Below are 13,352 nucleotides of genomic sequence, written 5' to 3' on the forward strand. Positions count from 1 at the left end.
AGGATCACAGAAGCTAGAACGGACAATTCTGATTATGTAAAATTTAAGTTTTCACAAATAAAACCCACTCAACTAGAACTAGGAGAGAATCAGTTAACTGGAGATGAGAGGACTTTGCAGCAAGTTTGTTTTTTTTTTTCTCATAAAGGTCTTATTTTCTGATACATAAAGTATTGAGTTAAATTTGTAGGAACAAGAGCCATTCCTGAATTGATAAGTAGTCAAAAAATAAGAATATTCTAAAAGAAATACAAGCTATCAAAAGCAATATAAAAATGTTCCTAATTACTAGTAATTACAGAAATACAAATTAAAGCAAATCTGAAATTCTATTTCATACCCATTGGATTAGCAAAGTTGAAAAAAAGAGAAAATGACAAATGTTGGAGGGGCTTCAGAAAAGTTTTAGTAGCCTGTACTGATGGAATGAGTAATCATGTAAAAACAAAACTGTATTTTGAAATATCCAAATAAATCTAATCCCCAGACTGTTAAAGAACTGTGATGTTTACATAATGGACAATCCACCTCTGCTAATGCAGATGAAAACTCCTTACAACTTTGCAAAATTACATTTATGGGTTGTTGACTGGGGGAAAAAATTATATATTATAATATTATAATACACAAACTTGGGCAGACAGTACTAGACTCAATGTCTTTCTAGCTTGGCAAAACTTCCTAGAGTTTGTGTTCTGTTGACAAAGTCTTCAAGAATACAGGGTCACTTCCATGCCACAATGTCACATCAGAGTAAGATTTTAGTGAGGTCCTAAAGTATATAATAAACTCCTCAAACATTTTATTTTATTGGACAGAATGGAAAGAAAACAGAAAATACAGACCTCATCAAATCCTTCTATTTAAAACAGTATGCAATAAAGATGTACCACATTTCATGTAACAAGCTTTCAAAGAAATATAAATAAGAAAATTAGAAATATAAAATCAAATTTCCGAGATGGGAAAGAAGCTCATTATTCAATGGGTTCCTATGATGACACTTTCTGTATTACTAGAATTTCTTTGTAAGGAAACAATGCTAGATTCATCCTAGACCTATGTATCAAGCCCTAGTCTCCCTCCAGAAATCCTGTATCACCAGCTGCCTATTAAATATTATCAACCAGATGCTTCATGGGCATCTCACCCTCAATATGTCTAAAACCGAACCCAATATCTTTCCATTAAAATCATCTTCCTAATTTTCCTATTTTGATTGAGGGTACTGCCATCCATCCAGATAATGAAGATCATATTCTTAGAGTCATCTTTGTTTCTTCCCTTTCCTTCACATACAATCAGCACCCACGTCTTGTGGATTCTACCTCTGCAATGTGTCTCCTATCTACTGCCTCCTTTCCACTGTAGTTCAGGATCTCGTCATCTCTCAATTGAAATATTGAAATAGTCTCCTAATTGGTATCTTGGTCTCCAGGCTCTTTACTCCATTCTAAAAAGCGTTATTGAACTGATAATCTAAAACCAGAGGTCTGAACATGTCGCTTCTCCTAAGAAACAGTAGCGGGCTCCCTCTTTTCTTGAGGACAAAATACAAACCCCTTTCTTTGGAGTTAAAAGGATTTCACAATTGGGATCCAAACTACTTCTCCAAACTTACTGCATATTACACTCCCTCATGTACTTTACTGGTACATTTAGTAAATTTACCTATTTGCTGTCCCTACACTTGAAATTCCATCTCCTATTTCTAAGCTTTTGCATAATAGGCTGTTTCTCTTACACCTGCACCGCCTCCTCACTTCTTCCTTATAGAATCCCCACCTTCCTTCAAGTTCAGTTCAAGTGCTGTCTTCTACAGGAAGCCTATTGTGTGATTCCCCCAGACTAAGTGACTCTCTTCCAGAAATTCCTTTTATTTATTGACCTATATCAATCAAGTAAAAATAAACATTTATTTAATTCCTATTATATGTATATTGTTTCTAACCTATAGAGAATAAGTTCTCTGAAGGCAGGAACTGTATCTTTTATTGTCATTGTACCCCCCAGTGTCTATCACCATGCCAGGAATATTAAGCAATTAATAAACATTTACTGAATCAATATCAACAAGTCTTGATATTACAGTGAGAATGATAAATGTTAGTGTATTTTCAGAGTTATATGTAACATACAATTGATGAATTATGTAAATATTAGGAAGAATACTCAGGTAATCTGTACTCTGGCAATAACTGACAGGTACATTATTTCAATGAATCTTGAAAATGGAGATTCTAACTAAATTAATAAGAGTATCACACAAAATTTAAAATTTGTCTTAAAGTTGACATTTACATCTGAAAATTGTATTCACTATATGAAAGGGAGACACATCAAGAATTCTTCTTTTAAAAAAAATAGATGAACATACCTTAACAACAGGATTCAGCAGGACTACACCTGATTTCTTAGTAATGACTTGCTTTGTTGTATAATGATAATCTATAAGTTGAGGAATATTTGTAAACCCAGTTCCTTCAAATCGATATAGATTCTAGGAAGGAAAAAACAAAATTATATTTTAGAAAATGAAATTCAAAAAAATTACAAGAGAATCATAGAATTTCAGATTGAATAGGAACTTGAGAAATTGGCTACCACAACTATCATGTATATAAAGAAACTGAAACATACAAAGATTAAGGTATTTGAGGTAACATAACTAGTAGCTGGCAAAGCTGATACTACAAGTCTCTTGATACCTAGTCCTTTAGATTTAACAATGTAACAACGGTATTGTAAGTTAATTTTCTAAGGTAGAAATATTTAATACTTTAGCCATTTAGGCCTTTCACTAAATGCATTACAGAGCTTTAACAAGTCAATGCTTCCATTCAGGGAAGGGAATACCGATATCATTATGTCCACCTGTTAGCAGTTCTTGATTCCAAACTATCATATGAGCAAACAATCAACAAGCAAATGCCCCAAATCAGAAGGAATCTGAAGCTCAGCCTCCATGAGTGTTTTTAGTATCAAAGAGGGAAGAGTCAGAAATCAAATGACAGGTGGCTATTTTTTTTAGCAGCTGAAATATCAGATTTCAAGAGGAAGAAAACTGAATAAAAACCCAAGTCAACAGAGAGCATCCTAAAACTCTGCAACATACTGTAAGTGAATCAATATATTTTGTGGGACAAAATTGCAGAGACAGAGGATGTACAGAAAGATGAGAGATGGGAAACATAAATGAATAGCAAAGGGATAGTGTCTCAGCAAGAAGAAGAAAGATAGCAGGAGAGCTAGAAAGGCAAAAAGAAGTGAAACTTTTAGAAGGAACAAGGGAGGACATCTCAATCCAAAGGAGAAAGGGAGTAGAACACTGCAAAACAGACTCATGGGGAAGAGATATATGTCAATGATAAGAGATATCCTTCATAATCTATGAGGAGTTGGTACAATGGGAAAATTTTCTCTGAATGCCAAGTCTAGACATCCTGGTCCAGAAGGAAGGGGTAAAGAGCAGCTATTATGAAAGGCAAAAGACTCAAAATCATGTGGAAACGAATGTTCAAAACTAAGTATGATGGCTTAGCAAATAGGGAAGGCAACAGTTAGAACCAGAAGCAAATGGGACACAGGGCAACATGCACCAAAAGGCACTGTTTTGACCCAACATTACTACCTACCTTAAGAATAAATCAACAGATGATTGAAGCACAAGAGAAAAAAGGGATAATGGGGCAAGGTCTATATCAGCAATAATACAAAAATTGGCTAGAAAAGGAAATCAAAACCAAAATTTCAAGTGTTAATACACAGAGTAAAGAAAAATAAGCTTTTACATTATTTAAATGATTTTTCCATTAATTTTAGTAGCTTCTTAGCTTATTGTTCATAATTTGTCTTGAGTACAATTACGGCCAGGTCAGAGAAGTATAAAATTGGAGCAGCAATCTTTTCAAAAAGATTTCTAGCTTTGCCTACGTACATAAAAAAAAAACCACCTACGAATAAATATTACAAAACAAAAGAAAATGAACTATACCTGATGAGGAAGTGGACCTTGTGGATATACAATAGAGCCCTGAACTACCACAGGATGTTCCCAAGTGGTTCAAGAGAGGAAAGAGAATCATTAAAGAGAAATTTATGGCTGACATAGCAGAAATGGCTGACAGAAAAGAAAAAATTTAATCCACCATGGCAAATGTCATCAAAGAAATAAAAGAGAGAACTGAATGGGAATACAAATACACAGAAGTGAAGGACAATTTAGAAGAAAAGAACAAAAAAGCAAAAAAGAATACATGTTCTCTATACAAACCATATTTATCTCAAAAACAGGATACAAACAGACAACTTAAGAATGTCTCTCAAATGAATGTAGCAAGTCAAATAACCTGAATACCATAATTCAAGAAATACAATATAATTTTCTAGAACTTCTGAGCACAAAATACCAGTCCAAAGAATCCTAAGATCACATCCAGAAAAAGAACAATAACAACTTTATGTTACAAACTCCAAGATACAATGCAGTTATAGTTAACAATTCCACTGAAAAAACAACAAAATCTAAAAGTAACCAGGAGACTTTCAAATTTTAAAGGAGAGGAAATCTGAATAACATGGGGCTATCCTGCACTTGAGACTGCAGAAGGGAATGTAACAATGCATTCTGAAGAACAAAGAAGCTGAAGTTGCACTACAAAATGAAATATCTGCAAACCTGAGTCTAATAATCAATGAAAAAATATGGATATTCGAAAGCCAGAGGCACTTTATGCAAGGCTACAAAAAAAGTGAGTAGATTATTTACTTTATAAACACAACAGACCAAGAAAAGCATGAGTTACACTAGAAATAAAAATGGGAGGGAAAAAGAAAAGCTAGAAAAAGAAAGATACTTATGGGATTTCTTTATAAAAGAGCATAAGGCTAAAGGTAGAACCTAAACAGAAGTGTTGGTGTAAGAAAAGATTTAAAACGACAGAAGCTTTAATTTAACTTAGAAACTTTAATTCCACGAGAAACACAGACACAAAAGAATAAAGCTTAAGGAACATGAATCAAAAAATAAAAATCTAGAACAGACAAAAAGAGAATCAAGGAAGAAAATGAAGAGGAGAAATCTTTTTCAGAAAAGGCTACAAAAGGGCAGCTAGGTGGTACAGTAGAGCACCAGTCCTGTAGTCAGGAGGACCTGAGTCAAAATCCTGCCTCAGACACTTACTAGCCATGTGACCCTGGCCAAGTCACTTAACTCTTATTGCAAGAGAGAGACAGACAGAGAGAAAAAGAGGGAGGGAGGGAGGAAGGAAGGAAAAAGGCTACAGAAATTTTTTTTAAACCACTAACAAAAAAAAGAATTTAAAAGGGGAAGATGGGAAAGGGAATTTTATTTAACTACATAATGAGAGGAAAACAAGAAAAGAATTAGATAAATGGAAGAAAGGAAAAGAAACCCATGAGCTAAGTAAAATGACAAAACTAGGGAAAGGTATGAAAGAGTACTTGAGGGTAAGGAGAGGAGAGGAGAGGCTGTGGGAATAGAGTTGCATTAAAGTAGACTAATCAAAATAACTAAAGCAATAAAGTACTATTTTAAAAAAGAAAAAGCAGCAATATCTTCATACTGAATTATTCAGATAAACGTTTGGTATCCAAGATATGATAATGACAACTCACAGATTGTACACAAACACACAAATGTATACATACATGCATAAAACTAAAAACCATTCTCCAACAGATAAGTGATCAAAGGAAAGAACAAATACTGCGCAAAAAAAGAACCTCAAATTACATGAAAGAATACTCCAAAATGCTAAAGTAAGAGAACTGCAAACCAAAATAACCTGAGGCAGCAAGGTGACTCTGTGGATAGAGTGCTGGACCTGGAGTCAGAAAGATCTGAGTTCAGATGTGGACTTACTAGTTATGTGACACTGGACAAGTCACTTAACTCTGTTTGCCTCAGTTTCCTCATCTGTGAAATAAGCTGGAGAAGGAAATGGCAAACCACTCCAATATCTTTGCCAAGAAAACCTCAAATGGGGGTCACAGAGTTGGACACAACTGAAAAATAACTGAACAACCAATATTTCATTAACTTAGTTTCCATACTTCATTTATTGGACATATATTTTATCTCAATTTTTAATTAAACAAATAATTTTTCTTGTTGGTGTCCAAACCTTTTTTTTTATTTAAACACTATCAGGAGCTGCCTTCACTGATGCAAATGGATACCCTTACTCTTTGCATAACAGGTAGATTTGTATTCTCTAGCTATTTTAAATGGAATTTTTCCTTCTTTCCTTCTAGATTTTGTTGGTAATGTACAGAAATTCCAATGATTTATGTGGATTTATTTTATAGCCTGCAAATGTGCTGAATATACTGTTTTAAATACTATTTAGCTGACTATCTAGGGTCTTCTAAGTATAGCACTAGCTCACCAGCAAAAAACTGTAATATTGTCTCTCCTTTATTTATGCTCACTCCAGCAACGTCTTTTTCTAATCTTATTGCTTATAGGTCATACTTCCAGAACTATAGCAAAAAGAAGTTGTAGCAATAGATATTCTTGTTTTCCCTGATCTTATTGGAAAGTCCTCTAGCTTCTCCCCATTACAAATGATGACTCATCTTACAAAACTTTTACTATTAAGGAAAGCCCCATTTATTCCTATGGTTACTAGGTTATTGCTGTTGTTGTTTTTAACAGAAATGGGTATTATATTTTGTCAAATTTTTTTCTGCCTCTGATATAATCATATAATTTGTTGTTCTTGTTATTAATATAAGCCAACTATGTCTATAGTTCCTAAAACTTAACACTACATTCCTGGTATAAATCCTATTTGGTCATTATATAATATCTTTATGATATGTTGCTCTAATCCCTTTGGCTAATTTTTATTTAAATTTTTTCTATCTTCATTACGGATAACGGTCTACAGTATTTTCTCTTTCTTTTGGATTTCCCTGGATCTCCTTCATATAACAGAAGGAGGTTCCTTGTCTTCCAATTTCAGCAATTTGTATAATATTAAGGTTAACTGTTCTTTGAATTTTTTAAAAATTATTCAAAAATTCATCTCTTTCTGGAGTTTTTTTTTTTTTCCTTTAGGAGTTCAACTATGATTTGGTCAATTAGGTTTTTGGTTTTCTTTTTGTTTTCTTTTGAGACTGGATTCTTTGAATTGTCTATATGTTAGTCTGTTAATCTGGACATTTTGTATTTTTGTCGATCTTCCATTTCATTTAAGTGTTCAGTTTTGACAACATACACTTGGTCAAAATAGTTTCTAATATTATCTTTTATTTGGTTTTTTTTTTTGGTAAATTCCCCTTTTTCATTTTTTATACTGGTTATCTTCTTCCTTTTTTGAATTAAATTACCAAATATATATTTTGTTTTGTTTCAGCTGTTATATTTATTTGTTCCTTTTTTTTTACTAGGAATTTCATCAATCTCTGATTTTACAGGTTTTCTATTTTGGTGTTTCAAATTTTTTAAATCTGTTGTTTTTCAATTTGTTTTAGTTGCATGCATGTTTTACTGATATATTCTTTTTCTCTTTTACTCCTGAAAGTGTTTCAAATTATAAATTTCCCCTTATGTACTGCTTTGGCTGCATTTCCCAAATTTTGGTATGTGGTCTCACTACCATTAATATTATCTTTAATGAAATTATCTATCATTTCTGCAAACTGTTCTTACAGCCACTAATTCTATGGAGTTATTAATCTCCAGTTGATTTTTAATCATTTTTTCAATGACCTCTTATTGAACAGTTAATAAAGGATGCATTTAAAATTTTAATTTTTTGTATTACTTTGAGGTTTTTATGACCCAAATACATGGTCAATTTTTGTAAAGGTGACAAAGACAACAGAGGAATAAAATTCATCCCTATTTATTCTTGTTCAATAATTGCCAGAGCTCTTTCATATTTAACTTTTCTATAATTCCATTCAGGTTCTTAAATTCTTACTTGTTCATTTTTTGCTTAGACTACGTAGGTCTGAAACCTCTCTCCATCACAATTTTGCTGTTTTTGCTTGTCACTCATTTACCTTTTACTCGAAATATTTATACGCTATATTATTCATAGCCTATATCTTACACATTGAAATTAATTCATTGTCCATGTATCTTTGTGGTTTCCCTATTCCTCTCTATTAATCAAGTCTATTTTAGCTTTTGCCTTGTCTGTAACCATGACTGCAACACTTACTTTAAAGTTCTTTAAAGAACTTTAAAATTCTGCTAGAGCATAACAAATTTTGTGCAAGTGTTTTTATGCCTCAAGCATTTCTTATAAACAATATACTGTTAGAGTCTGATCTCTAATCTAATCTTCAACCCTCTTTAATCTTATTGTTTATTAGATAGACCTGCAGATAGATAGATACACACACATACACACACACACACGCACACACACGCACACACACGCACACAAGTGAAGAGAGAGGGGGAAGAAGAGAGAAGGAGGGAGGGAAAGAGGGAGGGGGAGAGAAAGGGGGAAGGGAGAGAGAGAGAGAGAAGAAAAAAGAGACTCAGATGTATTCATGGTAGCTATTTTCAAATACTTGAAGGGCTATCACGTAGCAAAAGGATTAGACTTATTCTGCCTGACTGTAGAAGAACTAGAACTAAAGGAAAGAAGATTGCAAAGAAACTTGTTTTAGTTTGATGTGCAAGGAAGCTCCTTGTTAGGAAAGACATTAGGAAACAAATTCCTAGAAAAACTAGAGTTAAAAGGCTTATGGCATCTTATAATGGGACTACCATAAAACATACATACTTCTCAGCACCACATGAAACTTACACAAAAATTGACCATGTACCAGGGCACAGAGAATTGCAGATAAATGTAAAAAGGCAAAAACAGTTAATACATCCTTTAGAGACTATAATACAATAAAAATTGAAATTGTTTCAGGGACCACAAACAAAAGATACAGACCCAAATGGAGACTTAACAATGAAATCTTAAATAATAAGTAGGTCAAAGAACAAATCACAGAACCAATTAATAACTATGTAAAATAAAATGATAAAGATGAGACAATATACCAAAATTTCTGTGATATAGCTAAAGCAGTCCTGAGGAAAAATCATATCTTTACAAACACACATTAATAAAATAGAAAAAGAGAGGATTAATACATTGAATGTACATTTTTAAAAATTTAGAAAGAAAATAAAATAAACCTAAAGTAAGCATAAAAGGAGATATTAAAAATTACTGGAGAAATAGATAAATTGAAAACAAAAAATTCCATGTAAATGACAAATAAAACTAAAAATTAGTTCTTTTCAAAGCCTAAGAAAACTGATAAGCCTTCAGGCTAATCTAGTTAAAAAGAAGAGGGCAGAAAATCAAATTTTAAAAATAGTAATTTAGCAAGGTGAAATAGCAACAAAACCAGAAGAAATAAAAAGAATAATGAGAACATACTATGAACAATTACATGCTAACAAAACCAAGAACACAAAAAACAGAGTAATACCTTATAAAAATATAAAATGTATAAACGCTTAGAAGACTAGAGAGAAATCTTAAATAACTCTATCTCAGAAAAGGAAATAGATCTAGCTGTAAAAGAACTAACAAAGGAAAAAAAAAACTCATCCTTATAGATTCACAGAACTCTATCAAGCTTCTAATAAAGTTAGTACTCATATTTCACAAATTATTTTCAAGAATTAGAAAGAAAGCACCCTGCTTAAGACAAATATATCCTAATACCTAAATCAGGAAAAGATAAAACACAGAAAGAAAACTATAGGTCAGTATCATTAATAAATATTCATCAAAAAATTGCAAACAAAATCCTAACAGACTATAATGATTTATCAAAGAAATCATTCTTTATGACAAAGTGTGATTTAAACCAGTAATGCAAAGATGGCTCAACATTAGGAAAACAATCAACATAATTAATCATATTAAAAACCAAAACCACAAGACCTTTTCAATAGTTGCAGAAAAAGCTTTCGACAAAGTAAAACAGTCTTTTATACTAAAATCCTCTACATAGTATATGCATAGACTTCTAAAAATATAAAAAAGCATCTAAAAACAAAGCATCATACGCACTGAGAATATACCATAACTTATTCCAGTGAATACAGGAGTGAAGCAAGGATGTCCACTCCCCCCACTATAATTTGATATAGTTCTGGAAATGGTAGCAACAGCAAAAAGACAAGAGAAAGAAATTAAAGGCATAAAGACAGGTAAAGAGGAAATAAAAGTATCCCTTTTTGCTAATGATATGATGATTTACTTGGAAAATCCTAAGGAATCAGCAAAGATACTGAGACAATGGTTACAGCAAAGTTGCAGGCTACAATATAAATGTTCAAAGAATCTACAGTATTTCTATATGATAACAAAACACAAGAAGCAATAATAGAAAGGCAAATCCCATTCTAGATAACTAAAACACACAAAATATTTGGGATTAACCTACCAAAACACATAAACAACCTGTATATTACAAAGTGCTCCTTAAAGAAATTTTAAAAACCAACTTAATTAAATAGCTGGAACAATATTTAGTGATCATGGCTAGGGAAATGACAATACAATAAAATGAAAATACTACCAAAGTTAACTTACACTTTTAATGCTGTAGTAAATTGCCAAGGCATAAAATGATAAAATTCATTCGGAAAAACAAAAGATAGAGACCATCAAGGGAAATGATGAAAAGAAGTAGAGACAAAAGGTCCCTTCCAGACCTCAAAACCATCTGGTATTGGTTAAAAAATAGGTCAAACAAGGGAGAATTAGAAATAATAGAACTCAGTAACCCATTGTTTGATAAAGTGGAAAACATAAATATCTAAGAAAAAACTCCTTACCTGATAAAAATTGCTAGGAAAACTGGAAAGTACCCTGGTAGAAATCAGGCTTAGACAAACGCCTTACGCCATATTGCATAATACATTTTAAATGGATATACAATCTTAATATTAAAGATCATAATATAAAAAATTGGAAGAGAGATCATATACGACTTTCAAATCTATGGGTAGGATATGTATTCTGAACTAAATAAAAGCTAGGGAGCAACTACAAATGATAAAATAGAAAAATAATGCTCTTAGACTAAGACAGCAAGTGGATAAATGGGGAAAAAAATCTTTATATCAAGTTTCTCTGATAAGGGATTGGCCTCCAAGATATGTAAGTAATTAATTACATTTAAGACTAACAGCCATTCCCCAATAGATAAATGGTCAAACAATATAAACAAATAGTTCTCAAAAGAGGAACTGCAAGCAATTCACAACCACATGTCAAAACATTCCATATCAATCATAAGAAGAGAAATGCAAATGAAACCAAGGTTTTACCTCCTCCTTTCAAATTAGCAAAAATTACCAAAAATGGCAACAGTCAATGTTAAAGAGATTGTGGAAGAATAGGCACATTAACAAATTGTTGGTGGAGCTGTAAAATGGTAGAACCATTCTGGAAAGTAATTTGCAATTATGCAAATAAAGTGACTAAAACATCCCTACCCTTTCAACTAGATATCCCAGTGAAGCCATCAACAGAAGTAGGTCCCCACGTACTCCAAAATATTTAAAGCAGCATTTTTTTGACATAAGAAAAAAGATTCTCAACAACTGGGAAATAACTAAACAGATCATGGCACATGAATGTAATGAAATATTACTGTGGCGTAAGAAAGGATATGTGTGATGAATAGAGATTGGCATGGGAAGATCTATATAAACTGATGCAATATGAAATATGCAAAACTAAGAAAACAACAAATAGTAATTACCAACAATGTATAAGAAAAGAACATTGACATTTTAAAAATCCAAAATAAATTAATAAAATTATAAAGATCAAGCGGGACTAGCACGAAGACATGTAAGAGGACACCTACAATCCATCCTTTTGGGCAGATTAAGCATGTTTTTGATTTTTTCAAAATATTGATCTATTGTGTTGATATTTTTTCCTGGAAAAAGTACTATTTCCTATATGTTATGGCCCTCTGTGAGGGTGGAAGGATACTTGAGATAACTACAATGTCTAAGAAACAGAAATTAAATAAAAACTTAATGAAGAATTTGAGTCTATACTGTTTAAGATAAATGTCTTAAAGTTCATTAGATAAAAACTGCTGCACACTGTCAAAAATAATCACAAAATTTATTCAGAAAGTTTTCAATAAAATATTTCATCTTAAACTTTAATTGGCAGCACCCATATTATTTGAAATGAGATCATCTGTGACACCACAAATTTTTTAAGTGTAAATGAAGAAATTACAAATTAATAATCTTACATCCTGTTTCCCTCTTCTATAGATTGAGCACACAAATGCTAATATATAATTTTATAATGCATTCTAATTACTATTTTGTAACAATAAAAAAAGCTGTCTACATGTATGTGAATGTCTTCAGGCCAAATGAAAATTTCTGTAAACTTTTTTAAAATGTTGAATATTAATTTTTTCCTTAAATAAAACCATTAAATGATGGTAAATGATAAACAACCAACAACATTTAGCACTAGTCTTTTTACACTGTGGGCTCTTTCAGAGTCAAAATCATGAGCTAAAGAGCTAACAAAGGAATCAATCAATAAATATGTATTAAGCACCTTTATTTATTTACTTACTTTTTTATGTGCCAGGCGCTGTGCTAAGCACCAGTGATACAAAAAGGGGCAAAAAACAGCCCCCGCCCTCAAAGATCTTGCAATCTAATGAGGGAAACAACATTGAAACAACAAAACAAGCTATAAATAGAAAATAAACAACAGAGGAAAGGCACTAGGATTAAGAAGAGCTAGAAAAGGCTTCCAGTAAAAGCTGAAATTTTCACTGGGACTTAAAGGAAGCCCAAGGAGGTCAAGCAGAAGAGGGGCAGTGTTCTAGGAATGGGAGACAAGAGAGAGAAAATGCTCAGAGGCTCTGAGAGATGGAGTAGAAAAGTGAGAAGGCTGCACACATTCGGAAAGTAAACTGCACAGAGACAGGAAAAGTTAAGAGGGTGCTAGGTTATGAAGGGCTTTGGATGCCAGAGGATGTAGTATTTGATCCTGAGGTGACAAGAGAGCCACCGGAATTTACTGAGTAGGAATGACATGTTTGGACTTATGCTTTAGGAAAATTACTTTGGTGGCTAAATGGAGGATGGATTGGAAAGGGGAGAGAGCTGAGGCAGGCTGACTCACCAGCAAGCTATTGCAACAGTCTAGGAATGTGGTGATGAAGGTCTGCACCAGTGGTAGCAGCTTCAGAGAAGGTGGAATATTTCAGAGGTGTTGCAAAGGTACATAGTTCTATATAGGGTATTTCAAAATTGTCTTAGCATAATTCTAATCCATTAAAGCTTAAACTCTTTAAGC

General features: G+C 32.6%; 1 protein-coding gene across 3 annotated transcripts in view; it reads right to left on the reverse strand.

The window, feature by feature from the left end:
* Positions 1 to 13,352, reverse strand: part of FER (FER tyrosine kinase) — a 272,528-nt gene that overhangs the window by 116,940 nt on the left and 142,236 nt on the right. For all 3 annotated transcript variants that reach the window (XM_036738466.1, XM_036738482.1, XM_036738474.1), the window contains one exon: positions 2,378 to 2,500. In XM_036738466.1, coding sequence (XP_036594361.1) covers positions 2,378 to 2,500 — 123 coding nt within the window. The remainder of the gene's footprint in view (positions 1 to 2,377; positions 2,501 to 13,352) is intronic.

Source organism: Trichosurus vulpecula, chromosome 1 (genome assembly GCF_011100635.1).
Source record: "Trichosurus vulpecula isolate mTriVul1 chromosome 1, mTriVul1.pri, whole genome shotgun sequence".
NCBI lineage: Eukaryota > Metazoa > Chordata > Mammalia > Diprotodontia > Phalangeridae > Trichosurus > Trichosurus vulpecula.